The 20,000-nt window shown below is 47.8% G+C and overlaps 1 protein-coding gene across 14 annotated transcripts in view; it reads right to left on the reverse strand.

Annotated features, from left to right (window-relative positions):
* The window catches only part of Ebf3 (EBF transcription factor 3), a 120,266-nt gene that overhangs the window by 11,321 nt on the left and 88,945 nt on the right, over window positions 1-20,000 (reverse strand). For all 14 annotated transcript variants that reach the window (XM_016006090.3, XM_016006094.3, XM_016006091.3 and 11 more), the window contains exons 10-11: window positions 19,437-19,563; window positions 1,207-1,295 (exon numbers count right to left, since the gene is read on the reverse strand). In XM_016006090.3, the coding sequence (XP_015861576.1) occupies window positions 1,207-1,295; window positions 19,437-19,563 (216 nt within the window). The remainder of the gene's footprint in view (window positions 1-1,206; window positions 1,296-19,436; window positions 19,564-20,000) is intronic.

Consider the following 20,000-nt stretch of genomic DNA (forward strand, 5'->3'; position numbering starts at 1 on the left):
AGCAATCCTGGATGCCATACCTCCCCAGGACAATTGCCAGGACCTTTTTTCTAGAGTCACTGGGCCTTGGACTGTGTTGACAATGGCCTGCCTAGAGCAACAGACTCTCTTTGGGTGGATGGGCAAGCCCAGGGCCTCACCCAACACAAAGTCATCCCGGGTTAAGGCTGGCAGCAAAGCCCTGTGGGTAAAGGGTGCTGCTTCCAGGCTTACCCTCAGAACAAAAACCCCTTCATTAACTGCTCTGCATTTGAAAAATGTCTTCCCCAGGCTCAGAGGGGTCTAACAGTGAGTATCTGACGTCCCCTTACTAGCATGTTCACAAATTAAAAAGGAACCTAAGGATACTGCTTATGTTCCTGCTGAGTATTAAAAAGGTAATGTCTAAAAGGTTTTATTGTGTTAATAAAACTCAGAGGTGGTCAAGACTTGAGCACACATACGGATGGATTGTAAAATAATCAGTTATAGTATTATGACTTCATTTTTTCATTTTGCATTTTCAACTCTGCCTTGGAAATCAGAGAGGGCTTCTGAAGACTGAAAGAGACAAAATTATATCAAAGGAGAGGGGAAATTGTAAGCTTGACTTATCTTTAATGTTATACATCAAAATGGAATTTCTGTGATATGTGGGATGTGCATAAACAACGGGGCCAGCTTTTGTCTTTGTTGAATTTAAATGAAAAGTCCCCTAGATATTAATATGTGGACTTCATTTGTGAGCCCGCTAAGTCAGGGACTTATAACAAAAGCTTTGTAAACAAAAGATTAAACTGAATCGAGCTTTAGAAAATGAAAGGAAAACAAGAGTCAAGTAATCACAGATCAGACTGGGGCTGCCTAGATGGAAATCAGCGCAGGCCACTGGAGTGGAAAATGTTTAATTGAACTATTTCATTACGCGGAAGTTTATGTCCCCCTTGCAGAATCCAAAATATTGGTTATCAGAAAAGCCATTTTTTTCCTTCCTTTAAAGAGATGGCCCTCCAAAGAAGCAACATAGAGTGAGAGTCTGTGTACCATCTCTCACCCTTCACCAACCTCTGAAGTGGCCCGGCATGGGCCAGGAAGCTCCCTCCCCATACCTGTTGGCCTTGACACGGGCACAGGGTTTGGGGTGTCTGGCATTCCTCTTCCTGAAGTACCCACCACCCTTAAACCAGAACCAGTCCTGTGTGGGGCATCATGTGCTCTTGTACTAACCTTGGGTAACCTTTCAGGATCACCTGGATGTCTGGGTATCACTTTCTGCAACCGCTGGAAGCCGTAATCTATGGTTGGCTCATTAAGGGCTGCAACAGGACACACAAACACAGAGCACGTCAGTCACTGTTACGTCATCCATTGTGCATTCACCGCATGCTTACACATAGGTGTGCCTCCAGGCAAGCACCCCTGCATGTTAGCTCTGCCTTAAGGAATAGACTCCCTCCCCCTCCCCCCCTCCCCGCCCGGTCATCTTTTCTTTTGCACATAAAAGCAATGATTATTTCTAATCTATAATTAGACTGGGAGAAAGTCAAAGGGTAGCTCAGTATATTGTAAAAATGGCAGCACAGTCCCGAAGTGACAGGTCTTGGGCCATATATAGCCATCACCAGAGCCATGATGCGGCGTCTGCATCACAGGGTGCGTTCCTCACCAGCCGGGGATTTATGGGAAACTGGCAATTATGACATATGTCCGGCTATTGCTAGCTTCAGATTTATCCCCGTGGTCCTTTTTTGTCTAGCATATTGCCTGAGCACAGACCAGGCAGGAGGAACACTTACTCTTGCAAAGCTTTAATAATCTGTGAATGGCTGACTACAAACTGATATAGAGCGCTATCATTCCACAGCTGCAATCCACCAGCCCCATGAAATTGCCGGCCACAAATAGTAATTAATCTTTTTATCCCTCAAATTGTAATTTTGACTATGAACTGTGCGTGGCCATAAATCAGAGGCACATGCACCCTGTACAGTGCATGAATCACAGCCGGGACTCCATTCGACTGCACACACTGTGTTTAACAAGCTTTATAAGGAGCCATCGGGCTTTATTACGGCTCTGCCTGACTCCAACAAAAACTGAGCCCGGAGGCCCGGGGACACGAGTTAAGATGAAAATACTTATTAGAGTACATTATTTCTTGATGTAGATATCGTTTTCTGTGGAGTAACTCCACGGTGCATGGCACGACATAAATCAGGAGGTTTTCGGAGACTAATAAGACCTGCCGCCATCTATTCATTACTCCGCCCGCAATTTGGGCCATCACTCATTAGTAATTTGATGATTAACGCCACCCAGGTCTGAGGAGTGCGGGAGAACACAAAAGGCCATAGCTTCCTAAGAGGAAGCTTGGGGCTGCCTTGGAAAGTGCTCTCCACAATAATTGGTCACCATTATCCTCGAGTGCTGAGCTGTCGGTGCGTCTTGTAAGCAACCCAGGACGCCTTGCACGTACACTCAATAATGCGCCCGAAAGTTGAGGACCACAATATGATTTGACATTCCATCATACATCCCGGAGACAAAGGTCCGCACAGGAATGTGAAGTAAGACATTTTCTTGTTAATAAAGCATTGATCCGATGTATTGATTTTACATGACATGGCTTTTGCTGGGATTTTGCCCTCTTTTTTCTTTGCAAATAGTAAAACCCTTCAAAATGCCTTGGTGTATGTGACATGGCAAAATTTCTAACTCTCTGTGATGTAAATTCTATATGTGTAAAACCACTTCATAATCAGACCATTAATCATCAGAAGCTGTCAGCATTGACTGGGGGGACAATTTGTCATGTCTCTGCCTCGGCACGGGCAAGGGTGTCAGGCAAAAATGCAGTTCGGGCATCAGGGAGGATGGGCTCCAGGCCCAGCAAACGACTCGGTCCAAAAAGGGTAAGATGAAGTATTATGTTTCTTGATCGGCGTGTTGGGGGCGGGGCGGGGAGGTGGCCCAGTGTGCATTCCTAACATGTCAGGTTTCTCCTCTCTGCCAGCTAATCACCATGACTGTTTGACTTAATGAATCGGCCTGATGAAAGGTGATCAGAAAAGATAGATGGGCAGCCATTATTGATTTCATGCAAATGCCCCTGACAGGTGATAGGCGCTTTAATGCAAGCTTTCAGAAGCTTTATGACTTGTGATAAGCATACACTCACTCCGGGAAAGTCATTCTCCAGTGTTACAGTTGAACTGATCTTCTTCTTCTTCTATGACCCAAAGTGTCAGATAAAGCAGTTTCATTAGGAGGGCCTCCTTGCCTCTCTTGATTCAAACCAACAGGCATTAGCAGTGTGAATACACCACCCAAGCAAGGAGGCTTGGCACATCAGGAAAGTTCAGGCAGGGTACAAAAGCGTGCCAGGGCCAGTCCCCGCCAGACTTGGTGAGCGACACAGCAAGAGGCCTGGAGCTGCTCTTCTAACCAGAAGATGTCCCTCCCACAGGGGCCTGGCTCTAGAACCTCAAATGTGTTTAGGTGGCAGAGTGGTTGGAACCTGTCTCCTCTTTGGTGGCAGGGGCATCAGCAGGCCTTCACAGTCCTGGGAGTTTCTGCTCTGGCGGTGGGTCCCACCATGTATCTCTGGGTCCCCTGGGTCATTGCCTGGTCCTGTGGAACACCTGCCCTGGCTGGCAACCCTCAGATCCTCAAGGAGCCCATCCCTACCCATGGCTGGTGAAGACTGGTTCAATCCTCACCAGGCAATTCTGCAACTGGAGGAGAAAAGCGCGAGACCTCTCCACACATCTAATAAACCCTCAGCGTGTCGAGTTTACAGCCTAGAGCCCAGCCGAGCCAGGGCAAGGCACTGGCACGTCCAGTCACAGAGCCCCGAGCCAGGCCAATCAATACCACTTTCCTGTTTTAGAACTGGGTAATTATGAGGGGGAGAGATTGCCTGACCTTTCACCTGCACTGCATTACTTTGCTGATATTAAGATAAATTGCCTGATTTTGGGTAAACATATGCTGCAATTCAAACTGTCAGCACTGGTTTGCTCAGGGATAATTTGTATTGATCTCTCCGCTTCTTCCCAATTTTGCTTACTGACCTCGTGGATAATTAGAGAAGGAGCCCTGGGTGAGCTCAAGTCGGGGATGAAGAAGAAATATGAAGAAGAATAAAGCAAATTTGTTTTATGTTAATATTTGTCGGCCCACCCCTCACATCTGTCAGCATCAGCAAAGCCATAAATTAATGCATTTGGTTCCCGAGCAATTTATTCCAAGGAATTATTTAGCAGCATGCTTAGTCTCCGAACATGTGTCACTGGGTTAAATTAATTTAAACTCTGCCTTAAACACAACAAAAACAAATGTTATTTTTCTGCTGAAGGGGAATAAAACAATAACCTTTATCAAAAAAAAAAAATGTATCTGGAAGCTAGCACCTTCCTGCATGGATTTCTGTCAACCTGTAAAAGAAGATGGGTTTCCTACTAAATCCCCCCTCCGGAAGTAATTAGCACCCATTATTTGTCCTGAATTCAAATTTAGCTAAGATGGGCTGCTGCATGTAGGAGATGAATGTATGTGTGAAATTATATCGTTAAGATATGTCAGATTACAAGGCTGTTGTATCAAAAGTCATAAAACAAATCTCCCCTGTGAAATATCTCTTTATTAACTGTGCCATAAGATATTAACATTCCTCATTTAGTGGAGGGCCTTTTATCTGTTTCAAATACATTATTCGTCCTTTTGGAGATAAACTGTATTAATATCCATTTGAGTAGGCTACTGTGGCCTAATGCATAGTAATTTTTGTTGGAGAGCTTTTATTTTAGAATAAGAAAATTACACAGCAATAAAACCTGAATGAATCAGAAGCTAGAATGGCCGGGAATCACATTCCATGCCAAATGAGGCAAGCAATCAGGCAGCCTGTGAAAGGCCAGATATCCGGCTATCATATGCAGGCCAGTCTCCAGCGTGGGTCCTACAAATAGAGCCTGACATGGCCACATAGACTCGATTCCGCACGCTGGATAGCCTGCAGCTCGGGAAGGACGCATATTTAAATATATTTGAGTGTACTGGAGTTAATCTCGTTACTTTACATGCATTGAAGTCATAACAGAAGAAGCGTTCTAAATATTTAAGTCATGCCCGTGTACTGGGGGATTAATCATAGCGCAATTGATAAAATTTTAACGGTCTGTGATGTCGGTTCAAGTTGGGATTGCCAGAGCTAATGTGGCAGCCGAAAATGGCATCAGGCTTTGAGCTGCAGCTGGGGCCAGAGCGGCTCCAACTGGCCTGCCGCAATTAGAGACGTACCAATGGGCAGCAGCGCTGGGTTTTTCTTTCTTGTGACATCAGTCATTGGAGTTTGCAGTTTGATGGCTGAACTGTCTTTGTCAACCATCCCTGCTCAGGGGTTCTGTGCTCTTCTCCAACATCCCAAAATGTAAATGGCTTTCGTCAGACTTCAAAGGCTAATTCATTGGTGTGTAAACCCCATTCACTCATGAGAGTAAAGGGGTATGCTCCTGACCACGGATGACACACAGAAAACATTGCAGATCACAAACATTGATGTTTAGGGCTGGTTTAGTTCCCCACAGAGAACAACTCCTGGAGATGAAACTAAGCCCCGCGTATTTTTGGAAGTTCACCTCACCCACCCACCCAAAATTAACTAAGCAGCTACTATGCTTTCAGGGCTCAGTGGTGCCTGCTTCCCAGTGGTGTGAAACCCACACTCAGGGGCAGCAGTCAAGAGCAGGAAGTGTTGCTATGGACACCCTCCACCCAGTCCCGGGGTCTCCTTCCTGGCAGAAGTGGAAGGGGACACTGCATGAAGGAGGGGCCACAGTGACAAAGTGTAATTGTGACAACAACCTCCTGGCCACCTTCCCCCATTCCAGGGAGACCTGGCTCAGGCTGCCAGCCAGAGAGCAGTGGTCCGCCTTTAAGGACTGCTGGAGTAATTGCTCCTTCAGCACAGTTGTGTCTTTCAAAGAGTGTCATTAAACACACAGGGGGAGACTCCCAGGTAGGAAACAGCTGCTTTTAGCGCTGCCTCTCCAAGCCAGCATGCAGGTTGCGGTGCAGCAGAGTCTCCTGCCCAAAAACCCTGACTCCAACAATAACAACAGGAAGACATTCATTTGCTCCATTCCAGCTGCTGGCTGCAGCTATTAAGTGAGCCCCAGTTTCATTTCAATAATGATCGGCTTCCTGTAACTTCCCAATCATGCATTTGTCATAATGCAGTAATTTTCTTGCTACAAACAGATCCTCATAATGAGGCCGTTTTTCACATTAGCAACATAACTACATAATAAGAACATCTGTAGTTCCTTTTCCGAGGGACAAGAACGCGCTTCAATTAAGGCAATGGGTTTGTTAAATAAGATATAGTATATTTTACTAACAGGGATACCCAGACCCTGCCCCAACAGACTACAAGCCGTCAGTGTGCCTGAATGAACACAGGTTGTAATGTGTAAAAATTAAATAAAGTAAAATTAAATTGCTCAATACAAAGACATTCCTCTAGAGGGTGTTGGTGATTTTAGTGACAAAGTGCTATTTGCTGACAAGTAGTTTACACATTAACCAGCCGAATCCAAGGGGGAAAAATGCCAATAGCAATTATATCACCTTGAGGTTATTAAATGTCCCACTGATAAGTAACTAGGTGAGCTTGACCAGGTGATAAAGACTGCTGTGAGCAAACGATTGCCCCGTGAAGAATGCTTCTCTGCCCCGCTGTTTCTCCAGATAGCTTTTCTTTCAAAAATGACTGTATAAGAAGTTGCATTAAAAAATGTGTGGCTTCGGAAGTCAAAATTGATACTTAGCCCCCTCCCCGGATGTCCCCCCTTCCCGACTAGAGCCCTTTCATCATTCCACCTCAAAACACTACACTAAGTCCCCAAATGCCTGGGTTTTTCTCTCCCCCTTTTTTAGGCTTTAAAATGATGCTAAGTTCTCCACTTTATCATCAACTGTCTCCTGCAAGCGCATTTCATCTATAAGAAATTCAGATGCTCGGGAAATTAAAATTTCAAAGATCTGCTGCAAAAAAAAAAAAAAAATCAATGGAGCGAGATCAATGCTCATAGAAATTTCATGAACTTTGAACTGATCCGGGCATGATGATGAGGGGTGGCTGGAGTCGCAAGCAGCTGACGGCTCCTAGTGTGGATGAGAAGCAGCCGGGCAGCAGGGAGGAGGGCCATGGTTTACATGGGTTTTTGCTTTCATATTTTGTTGAACAAAAAATTTTAATTTTTAGTCCATTTCAGTAACAGGCAGGAATGGGGGGAAACCTGACTTCCCAACCCAACGTGTGAATCTCCCCGCTTAAGAACACCTAATGCTTTGCACACTAACGCGGCCACAAAATGAAATCGGTTCCCTTTGCAGCCGATTGCAGGTGCAAATTAATATTGTAAAATGAAGATCAATACATGGACAGGGCCAAATCAATAGTGGCTAAATTATTGCTGCATTTTCCTCCTCATTCAAGATGAGTTGTGTTTTCCTCTCAAAGTCAATACTTCGCAGCTTTTCTCATTAATTTCTCAATAAATTTGGCAATGAATTTCAATCACAGAACTCGGCAGGGTGAGCCAGACATTGTGGTGTGCATGGGAAACACAAAGACCACGCGGTTCCTGCATCACTCACTGGGGTGCTGGCCTGGCCAAGGGACAAACAGGGAAGACATAAGGTCACCCTTCTGTGCCTGGAGGCCAACCCCAAATTTGAAGTCTCCCTTGAGTGGCTTCTACTTGGCTGGTATCTGCTCTGGTCCATTGTGGGGGGTGCATTCCAAATGCCAGGCCCACCTATGGTCAGCCTCAGTTTCCCACCAGTTCCTACAGAACCTATCATGCTTCATCTGCATGTCTTCTTGGAATAAGAAAAGCTCCACAGTTGACTTCTAATTGGAACCTGAAGCCTCCCTGCTCACACAGGGAATACTGTTCTGGTATTCATACGGGCAGCTCAACCGGGCCTCCTGTACAGGGACCCGCTTCCATTCACCACTGCCTGGCAGCGGATGGCAGCATTGTGATGTGACACCAAATGCAGAAAAGGGGGCAGCCCACCTTCCTTGTTACCAAAATAATACCCTTGCTGACAACTATTGGACGGCATTCAAACACTTTTGTTTACATACCTCAAAGAATGCATGGGATTGTGGCGTGCATAGGCATGGGGGAACTCCACCAACCAAGCCCAGCCCTGCAGAGAAAGAAAACCCAGGCCCTGGAGCCTAAGCTCTCGTCACCACACATGCCCATCCCAGGCTACTACAGCACAGATACACACCAGATAAAGATCTAAGAGCTGCCTATCCCCGGTGTACCAACTTACTCCCCGGGGCTGTCCTGGCAATTTCCCCAGCTCTCCAGGTAGAGAAGTGTGTCCGAAAGGGAGACTCCAATGAGTGAGAACCACTCTCAACATCATGCAGCCACCACAAGCTCCCACACGTCACCCCCTGCTTCAGGAAAGCAAGTTCCCTGTGTGCTCATCCTCTCAAAGATTACATAAGAGGAGGAGGGAGGTCCTAAAAGCCAAGCAGAAAACGCACTCTGTGGAGAGCCAGTGGCAATGGATAGACACACTTAAAACCTGCAGAAAAATCTCTATACAGAGGGAAGTTGCAGAGCAAGCTCAGGGAGACAGCTCTCCCAGGCTGTAGGTGCTCGGGCCATGGCTTAAAACAAAGGTCCCTCCTGGGAACGGAGTGGCCCTGCTCTGTGGTCATCTGCAAACCCCTACTTCTTAAAAAGTGTAAGGAGGACCATTCAAGGTAACCCTATGTCACATGCCTGCCTTGTTCAGAGCAGGGCACATAGCTGGTGCTTCAAGGTACTAAGGTATGGTGGCTAGGCTTCCGGAAGACACCAACCTACATGATAAAGCTATGAAGCACCTCCAATTTTGAGGTACAAAATGATCATCCTCTTTGTCTTATATTCATGTAGCCTTCTCCCTAATATCTAGACACCCATCAACCTATAAACATATAAGCAGATGTGGTACATCTATACAATGAGATATACTCAGACATGTAAGGAACTGTCACCCTGACACATGCCACAGTGCAGCCTGAGAATATCGTATGCTAAGTGAAAGAAGCCAGCCCCAAAGGCCACAGACTGTAGGATCTGCTTTTGAGAAATAACCAGTACAGGCAAATCTACAGGGGCAAGGATTAGACCAGTAACTGCCAAAGCCAAGGACTGGAGGAAGAAATGCGAATGTAGAACAGAGTGACAGTCTGTGCTGGATAAAATCATTGGGTTAGACTGAGGGTTGTATAACACTGTGTGTATAAAGAACCTTTTGCTCGTAGATTCTCGGCTTCTGCTGACTGTCTTGGTAGGTAAACTACACCCAAAGAATCATCAAAGCAGATGTGAGGTCTCTAGTATTGGCAACCACGTGCTGGTCGTGGCACTATTCACATTAGCCAAGATACAGGACCAGCCCAGATGTCCGTCAGCAGAAGAGGTAAGGAAGAAGCATAGACACATTATGGAGTCTTACACATGAAAAACACAAAACAAAACCCACAGAAATCATAGATCTTCAGGAAAATGGTTGGATCTGGAGATCGCCATTATGTTAAGTGCAATAAGCCAGACCCAGATGAATGTTGAATGTTTTTCCTCGTAGGCAAAATTTAGAATTTTTTTTTTAAGTAGAAGGGAGACTCTGAGGGGGTAGGAAGGGTCCAAAGGGAAGAAGAGAGGAACAGGAAGTGGCAATATGGAGGAGAGAAAAATAAAACAATGCATGTTACGAAAATGTGAAAATGGCGTAATGGAACCCATTAGCTCACACACTAACTGGAGGTGGGGGAAAAGTAGTAAAGGCTTTAATCCGGGTACACCTGTGCTGAGGAAATGTCCTTCTGCATGCAGACAATACGGGTGCTCCTAGAGATGGCAGGAACCCATGCTGACCGGGGAAGGTAGGGCCCAGCCTTGGGCTGAGGCACTCCCACTTAGCATTTCCCAACATGGTCTACCTTTCAGTCTTCCCAGCGGCATCTCAACTGCAGGTCTTTCAGGCTGAGTATAGAAGGAGAGACCTATTTGGAGACAAAGCCTTTACAGACACGGCCAGGATTAACCCAAGCGCTGGAACCCTGTACTCTCTGCCTGTGCCATACAATGTAGTCCTGATGGCCGGATGTGGTGCTACAAGCCTGTGATCCCAGCTCTCAGGAGGTAGAGGCAGGAGGATCAGGCACTCAAAGACAACTTGGGCTACATGGTGAGATTTAAAAAAAAAAAAAAAAAAAAAAAACATGAAAACAGGAGAGGTCTGGTTGGGAAGAAAATGGCTTTCAGTTGGAGGCAGGAACAGGAAAAGTAAATAGAGTGTGAAAATGACCAAAAGGATATAATATACAAGATGAAATTGTCAAAAAAATTAGAAGGGGGAGGGAAGGAGGAAGGAAGGGATGGAAGGAGGAAGGAGGAGGGAGAGAGGGAGCAGGAGGGTCGGTCGGCCAAGCTCTGCTTTCATACATGTTGGAGATCACAAGTTGTCTTGTGACTTGAGAAGGCAGGTCCTCACCTATGCTCTTCATAGCTTCTCATGCCCTCCACTTTCTCCCTGGCCACCCAAGAGGGGGATCACATTCTTCTCAGAAATCCTTCACACCCGTACTGAGCACCTGTGGTACAACCTCCAGAGCCATTTCCAGAGAAAATCCCACAGCTCTGCCACCTACAAGTTCTCAGAGAGCCATATCTACCCCCTGAACACAGGGCCTGAGAGAACTGTTTGCATTAAGGCTGCTTTTATTAACTGCTCGCGACACCTGTTTCTTTCCCACAAGAGTCAGTGGGGTTGTAGCAACGTTCACACTGGATGTCTGTCACGGGCCATGTAGATCCCAGGCAGGCTTCCAGGATGAAGACAAGAATGACTGCCCTTGGCAAGAACTCACTGCTGAGCAGTCAAGATGTGTTTCCCCCTCACGGAGATACCCCCATCCTTGAGCACCTAAAGAGCTACTGATTTCCCTTCCCAAAAGTCAGCCACGGTGCCCTACTGAGACCCCAGCCTAGATAGGCACGAGATAAACACAGACCCCAGAAGGCAAATCTCTGTGCTTCACCACCACACTGTGTTTAAAACTGAGACACTGTGCTCCCCTTGGTGGCCATCCCAATCATCTGGCTTTCCCAACTGAGGGAGAAGGTCCATCATCCACGGGTGGATGTGGGACCCGGTTTCTCTAATAATGCCATGACAAAGCCCTAAAGAGAACCTGGGGTCCTGTTCAAAGCAGAATGCCAGCATTGTGGGCACAGAGTTTCCAGAAGGCTGGAGGCCTTGTGAGGCTGTGGCCTCTGTTAGCTACAAGCTGGTCTCACTAACAAGAAGCAAGCTAAGTTCACTTGGGGAGTGACTGCTGTTTCCACCCACAGGAAGCACATAAGGAAATTCTTCAGTCTTTGGCTTAGGATATACCACAGCTGGATGACAAGGACACACACAGCAGCCACCTGCCACAGCCATGAACACACTACAGGAGCCTGGACTCTTGATGTGTGTGCCCCTGAGTGCTAACAGGCTTAAGCTTCTGTGAAGGATTCTGTGTTGGGAGTACCGCCATCAAAGGAAAAACACTGAGGGGTAAGTGATGAATGGCTATTACTCACACATCGGGGTGTCTACACTGACATGGAGCCAAGATGTTGGCCAGGACCAAGGAACAAAGGCCAAGGCACTTCTCCACCCCATGGAGGCCAAAGGAGAGATGCCAATCAGAGATAAAGGGGAGGAGGTGAAGAGATGGAAGCAGAAGCCCCAAGTCTAACCCCATCGCCTTCCAGACTTTCAACTTCTCTGTGGCCACAGGATGCCTAAAGGGACAGACCTGGGCCTCCGAAAGCTCAGAGATCTCAGGGTTCCCTTTCCTGCCTAGAAATAGGGTTCTCATATGTAGAAGAATAAGAAGAGATGTTTCAGGAAAAATTGTGTGGACTAGAGAGAAAGAAAATGGGCTCAGCATAATGTTGCGTCTTTATAACAAAAACAAAATAAAAACTGTCCTCTGAACCAAGATCTGGGGTGGCTCCTGGTCGCCATGGAGTTGGTGTTTCAAACTGCCACATGGTCCCTACTGCACCTTCACCAGATCTGCACCACTCCATCAGCCCATGCCTGCAAAACCAAATTATCCCATCTGCTCATCGGGGCACCAGGAAACTTTGTAGTTATCCAGAGCCAACAATCCGCATCACAGACTTCCATTTTGTTTGTTGAGTTAAAAATCACCCAAAGGGCCTGGCGGTGGTGGCACACGCCTTTAATCCCAGCACTCGGGAGGCAGAGGCAGGTGGGTCTCTGTGAGTCCAGGCTCCTGTAGTGTGTTCACGGCTGTGGCAGGTGGCTGCTGTGTGCGCCCTTGTCACCCAGCTGTGGTATATCCTAAGCCAAAGACTGCCCCCCCCCTACCACCACCACCCCCAGTGTCTTTTTTCCAAGGGTGTTTTCAGACATGGATCTTTCCCAGCCAGAACTGGAAAAAAAAAAAAAACAAAAAAAAAACCTCCCCTACACAGCACTTCCAGGGATGGAGGTTAAGAAACAGGGACCCTGCCGTGTCAAAGAAGAAAAGTCAGGCCTGTCTCAACTATCCACATCTTGCCTATCCTAAGTGAAGCCAATGACCCTTTTGTCCTTTGGGTAAGACGAATGGCCATCTCCTGGAAGCCACGTCTTGTCAAGTGGGCTGCGAAGTCAATACCTTCACCTTGGTATGGAAACTTTGTGATTTATCAGTCCGTCTCCCCTCTTGGGTTCACGCAGCCCCAACATACACAGCCAATCGGGCACATGGAGCAGACCTGGTCACAGCCAGTTGGAAAGCAACCAAAGCCCCTGTGATGACAGACAAATGTGTCTTCTTAGCAACAGCCCAAAAGCACTTGACTTGTACTAATAACAAAAAGGCCACGCTGGTCACCGTGGGTCTAAAGACGAAGCACCCTGTCACCAGCCTGGTTGGGAAATTAGCAAATAATGTTCTTTTCCTTGATAAATGGGTGACAGCTCCGTCTCACCAATCATTTTTAACATTTTGATGCATGCCTATGATCCCACTGGAGGGGCAGAAAAGTTTACTGGCCCTCAATTTTCACATGATGAATGGAACTCTCTAAATGTGCGATTTCTGTATGAGGTATAGTTCATTTTAAGCAATTCTGGTAAATGGGTGTCACTGATTAGGACAAATTGTCTACTTGTGCTGTGCCTCATTCTCCTGCCCTCCTTCGAGACAGGAAAGAGGAGACCACAGGGACAGGGGGCCTCCTTCACACAACCCTCTTTAAAGGGGTACGTTCTCCAGCCGTACCCCCGGCACCCACTGGGCACGCAGCAGTTTCGCTGATTGTGGCTCAGGCAGTGCCGCGTGCTACCCCAGGGAGGTCACCAGGTGAATGCTACCTCCCAGCCTGAGGCTCTACCTAGGGGACTCAGCCACAGCCTTCAGTCCTCACTCCCAGGGGAAGGGGCTGAGGCAGGGACGCTTACCAGCTAGTCCTTGTAAGAAAACAAAACAAAACAAAAAACAAAAACCACCACCCTCTGCCATCCATGCCAACATGTGACAAAAGGCGAGAAGGAGGAGGAGGAAGATGCTGTCGTTTGAGTCATGGACTAGCTGGACAAAGCTTCAAATCTGGGAGCCGAAAGATGGCCTGGGCTGCCAGCACAGCCCCATGCTGCCCTGGAAGATTAGTCACTCGACTTAAGAGCCATTGTATCCAAGGCTGTCCATTACCGGGGGATGACCAGGTGTGAAGGGAACACAGACTGTCTGAAACACCCGAGAACTGGTGGCTGTGAATCACCATCAGGGGTGAGAGGTACGATCACATCATACCCACGGAAGACAGGAAGGGGAAGTCGCGTGCCATTGGCTGCCTTGGCAGGGGAGGATGGGATCGTTGATGACTTTGCGTCAAGATCCCCACATTCCAAGAGCCAGCAGGACAGTATGTGTCCCTGGATTGTACACACTGGTGGCTCAGAGCTTAGGGCTGGAACCATTGGGTAGTTCATGTTTAACATCCGGTTTAACAGAGTGCGAAGGACAGGAATTGTGGGCGGCAATTTAAAATCATTTTTTCTACAGACGCAAGTGATTTGTCAGTGGGACCACAGGCCTGGGAGAGAGGAGAGGAGAGCTGGCTAGCTGTGGCGTAGGGTGTTAGGGTTCCATTTTGTGGACAGAACCACGTCTCAATATTCACAAGCAACCTTCCCACGGGCCAGGAACACAAGGGCTTTCCCAGGTAAGGGGAAACGGCATGGAAGGTGGAAGCCAGCCAGGAGACTCAGCGGGAAACTGTCTCCAGACAGGTGCAGTACAGAACTGACATCCCTCAATATGGAGCCCTTTTCCAGGCACAACCTGACCTCTGTATAAAAAGACAAGCCCAGAAACCGTCTGAGAAAGAACACAAATGGCTTGCAATAACTGGCTGAGAGATGGTTTCCCAAGCCTAACGTCAAATGCACACACGCGTCTTTATGGAAATGTTCCCATCCAATGACCGCATCACAGACCTGGGGCCCTTCCAGGTATCCGCCGTGCGTCCACTTTAGTTGCGTCCACGCCGCCTGCCAACATCTTGTTGAGTGACTGGGCTCAGTCTGTTACTGGCGACATGTTGACTCCCAGTAATTTGTGATAATTTCTTTAATTGAGCAAAAAAGAATTCTCTAAAATGAGGGTGGGTCAATCAAACTTCAGGGCAAGAGGTCAACAGAAAAAGCCCCCAAGTCCCATTCCTGGAGTCTTGTGAACTAGGCTTAAACCCAAGCCACACCAGCAGCCTCCAATCTTTTGTTAATCAGGAAATATTCTGCCAAATGTCCATTTTAAGGAAACACACACACACACACACACACACACACACACACACACCACTTGAAAACAGATCTGCAAAAGGAGTTTTCATGAAAACATAATCTCAATTAGAAGCATACAAATTACAAAGCCAGCTTAATCAGGTAATGCCATAATGTTTCTATTCTAATTAAAAAATAATTTCTTTTATTACTCTTAACAATTTGGTGTGTTTGTACCAGTAAAATTATAAAAGCGAAAGCTGCTTGATTTTCCTGTATGGTGAGTTCCTCAGGTAGGCGATTCCAGGACTGTTTTAATTATTATTAAACAAGTCAATGGTATGCTATTAGACAAATATTAAAACAAGCATTGCACTTGGTTATTAATTTGAACTATTCGCTTTTAAATGCAGCAAATATCTCATTAATTTAATTTTAGGTGCCCACCAGTTTATATTGCATTTTACAGTCTAAAGGCAATTTACTATTAACTGGCAATTACATACACAGTGATTGTTAATTCTGCTCCTAAGTGCTAGCCGCTTGAAAATTGTTCTCTCTCTCTAATTTCTGACCTTCTTACAGCAGGGGTGAGGCTCGCTGGGAATACAGAGGACTCCTATGGAAGAGCTGGACATGTCGTTTGTGGCTCATTCTTTTAATTCACCGTGCTAATCAACTGAACCGCCACAGCCTCCCAAGGTAATTGTGACTTGAGAGGGACTGGGAACAGCAGCCAAGGGGCTGGATGGATAGGGCCTGGCCAGCCTTCCCCTTCCGGGGGCAGAGGCTGAGCACGACCACTCTGGGTTGACTAATAGGGTCTGGTTTTGAAAAATCTGGTGTTTCTCAGGTCACTGTAAACAGCTCATTTAGACCTCTGCCAAGTCCCTCCCAGGCTCTGGCAGGCTGGTGGCAGCCCCTCCTCCAAGCCCAGGTTCATTATCCAGTGGCCCTGCGGCCCCACAGCTGGCCTCATGCCGGGAAGGTTAAATGTGAAGGTGTCCCAGCAGCCTCCGGGGCCTGGGCACACTGATGGGAACCAGATGCCCAGGGGACGGCGCCCATGTTGTGACATCCAAAGGGGCTGGCTCAGTTTTCATTGGGGAGAATGAGTCCCTGTGATTACCTCATTGTCCCCATCAATTTCAGGGCAATGCAAATCAGACAGAAGCTTCCAGGCCAGACAGGTTATGACCTCACCTTTCCTCAGCTCCCTGAGAATATAGAGTCCTCTATCCCTTACACACACATATGTGAATATGTGAAATGTATATTCCCGGTAATGATCCCAGACACACACACACACACACACACACACACACACACACACACACACACACACTAGTAAGAAGGACTGAGTTTGAGTTTGCATAGCCTCGCAGCAAACACCCACATGGGGAAGCAGGAAACCCTCCACCCCGGGCCAGCAGGACCTGAGTTTTGGGGGCTAACGAGTCCAATCAGCTTGAAAGTAGATGCAGCCATGCAAAATGGACAGTGAGTCTGTAGAAAGACTTGTGTGGCTCTAACAAGCTCGGGAGATACCGCTTTCCTTTGGGGACAATGGACACTGGTCAAGGAGGGCATGCCACCTGGCCAGAGAGCAAGGAGCTTCAGAGAGTGGCCTTCCCCGCTCACCCAGGAGAGCTGGTACCTGGGGCTGCTACCACATGACCCCTGCCGGCCAATGACAAGCAGCTCCTCCTACCCTACACACCTGCATTTATTCACAAGTGATCAAACCAGGACCCATCTGCAGGCAAAGGAGGGAAAGCAGGCCCGGGACCTCTCTTGCCATCAAAATGCTAGTAAGGAAAGTCCCCCACTTCTAAAAGCAGCCATCTTCAACACTCACACAAAAAGTCCAAGGATACAAAGACTTGGGGAAGGATTTGCCTAGTGCAGCTCCCAAATAATGCAGTAGGCCCTCATAACAATCTAACTTGAGAACAAGGAAGACACGCTCCAGAGGAGCAGGCCCGCCTTGCCAACTGTGGACACAGGCTCACTCGGGTGCTACCAGCCAAGCCAGGCCACATGAGCAGCATAGGAACTTGCTCAGTCCACCCAGCCCTGACATGTCTCCCACAGCTTGGTGTCAGTATAAGAGCAAGTACACATCATGTCTACCTCCAACGGACTCGAGACATGAACAGGTTCCCGTGGACCTTAGCAGAAGTCCAAAATGTCAGTAGCTCTCCACAGCCGGTACTATTTATTAAGTGTCCTCTGTGTGTCAGACACTTGAAGTTGTCCTGGATCCTTGCCAAAAACCCCATGAGGAAGAGAGGAGAGAAGACTGAACTCGGAGGAGTTCAAATCCACAGCCAGCACCCTGGAGCACAGAGCTGTCCAGGCAAATATCCTGGGTCTTTGCATGGGGCCTGCTGCCTCTATAGCCTGAAGTTCCTGGCTAGAGACTCAGACATGTGTGGTACCCACGCCAACAGCTGCCTCGAGGAGGTTTATTGAATGTGAGTGTGTGTGTGGTTGGGGGGGGGGGCTGTAGTTCGTTCATACACATGACCCCAAGACAAAGATGCTGGGGATGCCCAACCAGGCCTGAGATAGGATTCCAACTTTTTACCTCCCCAGGAACTGGACATCCAGTGTGAGTGTCCTTTGCTGAACAGCAAAGGCAATTATTTGAAGGAGTATGTAGATGTCCCTGAATTGACTATGGGTTAATATTTAATATTGTAAGTTGAAAATATCTTAAGTTGAATGTGAATTCAAGACATCTAATGCACTGAACATCATCGCTGAGCACAGCCTACCTTAAGTATGTGCAGAGCACTTACAAAAACTATCTAGTGTGAAGCCCATTTGATAATACAGTGTAGTTTACTGAACACTATACTGAAAATAAAAAAGTACATACTGGCCGGGCGGTGGTGGCGCACGCCTTTAATCCCAGCACTCGGGAGGCAGAGGCAGGCGGATCTCTGTGAGTTCGAGGCCAGCCTGGGCTACCAAGTGAGTTCCAGGAAAGGCGCAAAGCTACACAGAGAAACCCTGTCTCGAAAAACCAAAAAAAAAAAAAAAAAAAAAAAAAGTACATACTGGTGATGACTAGGTGGGCACATCTTCCTACCACCAGAAAAGCCAGAAATAAGCAGAAGTATTGGAATTTGGGAGACCACCTGCACACAGTTTTTAAAAGATGTCCCAATTTTTATCATTTTGTTTTGACATACTTTTACTTTTAATGCACTGGGGGCTTCAGAATCTAGAGGAACTGTTCTCTCTCAACCTCTAGACTTTACAGGAGGCCAAGAATATCCAGATCCCAAAGTGGATGGGCACATAAACTTTTTGCTATGCCCACTCCCCTGTATCCTTCAATTCTAAGAATCCTGATGTCCCACATTGGCCAGTTAGGGGTGCTGGGCTGTCAGGAGCTGGATGTCTCTAGAGTAAGGACCCAAGCCCAGCCTTGGGTGGCAGCAGGCCTATTGAGGAGCATGGAGTCTGTATGTTGCCACTCTGCTCCTTCAGGACTTCCTAAAAAAGGAAAGGAGTTTTCACTCCCATGATCTCCAGGAACCTCAATGTGGAAGGAAGGGCCCCAGAACCCTCCATGTAACCTGTCTGCTGGACAGAATAGAGGGGAGCACCCAGTGGGTGCTCAGTCCCAGGGATACCAGCTCAGCCCCAGGGCACCTACAGGTGGTACAAGAGTGGTCAAGCCCAGGGCTCCAAGCCCTGCAATGTGGAAGTCACCCAGGCCCTGCACATCCACAAATAATCAACTAGCGCCCATCCCTTCCACCTCCGCTGGGCTTCGGCAGGTGTTGTTCTGCATCAAAATCATTCCTCAGGCCTTACAGCTTGGGGAACTGACTGAGGGTAAAAGCCAAAATGCAGACATGCCTGTCTTAAGCGGAAGTTAATTTGTGGCATTTCTCCATGGCAATCTCAAGCAAATCACGTCAATCAAGAACTTGTGTGGGCAAAGCAGCATGTAAACACCTCTGATACACCACTTATGGGGAGTCACACAGGCCACCCATCCTATCCACCAGGGCTTAGGCTACATACTTACTACATAAATAATACTCTCCAGAATGTAGATCCCCTGTAAGCAACAGCACCCTGCAGGGGCTAAGATCCCAGGCTCCAGCAAAGAGATCTGGCTTCCACTGGAAGCTTAGGTATGTGACAAGCTATGATTTCCCCTTCCCAGTCACAGCTGAAAAGCAGTGATGAGCCTGATTGACAAGTGGGGGGAGAAGGGAACGGGCACAAGGCCTTGCATGCAGCCAGGCATGAGGCAGCCACTCTCAGGGAAGCTGGAAGCTGCTGCAGTTACCAATAACTCTCCCTCCATGCACCACTTTGCTCTGTCGGTGAGAGGCAGAGGCCTTCAGATGGGAGGAAATTCCAAGGTCACAGTGCTGCATCTGTCAGGCCACCGTACGCTGTCTCAGATGCAGGTGGAAACGTGCACCTGATAAAACTCAACAGCCTGCCATGCCTCACTTGAACCTCCCCGTGGGGCCCCTGGACACCCACCCCCACGAGGCTCCCACTGAGAAGGAGCACCCACCACTGCCCCACAGAGGCCGGAGCTGCGTACTCACCAGTGTAGACAAAGCGCCCAGGAGCACCTTTGCAGAACTGCTTAGACTTGTAGGAGAGGGTGACTTCAACAACTCCGGGGATGTGCCGCGGCGGTGTCTGCACTCGGATGGCGTGGGGGGTTATCAGCTACAGAAACCACACATGAACAAGCGCTCAGCGGTGCAGGCCCTGAGAGGCGGACACTTGCCAGTTGGATATAATTACAAAATGAGCACAAATTGGACCATCGTCTCGGAATGCTCCCTCCTGTCACCCAGAGACTCTGGGCCTATGGTTCTTTAAGGAAAAGATCAGCAAATGTTCCAGGGTTTTAGTTTGCAGGAAAGGCCACAGGGCATCATTCATATGAAAATCGCCACCATATGTCTCCTTAAACCTGCTTCTAGTAATTCTAGAACTAATTGTTCCAGGGTACTGGGGGACCGCCTATGGCAGGTTTTAAACCCAAGGGTTGTGGGAAGAGGGGCCAACCCACCCACAGGACAGCCCACCACAGGCCAACAGCAAAAGGGAACTTTGCATTAGGTGCCTCACGCCCCTACACCAGAAACAACTTGCCAAAA

Source organism: Peromyscus maniculatus, chromosome 1 (genome assembly GCF_049852395.1).
Source record: "Peromyscus maniculatus bairdii isolate BWxNUB_F1_BW_parent chromosome 1, HU_Pman_BW_mat_3.1, whole genome shotgun sequence".
Lineage (NCBI taxonomy): Eukaryota > Metazoa > Chordata > Mammalia > Rodentia > Cricetidae > Peromyscus > Peromyscus maniculatus.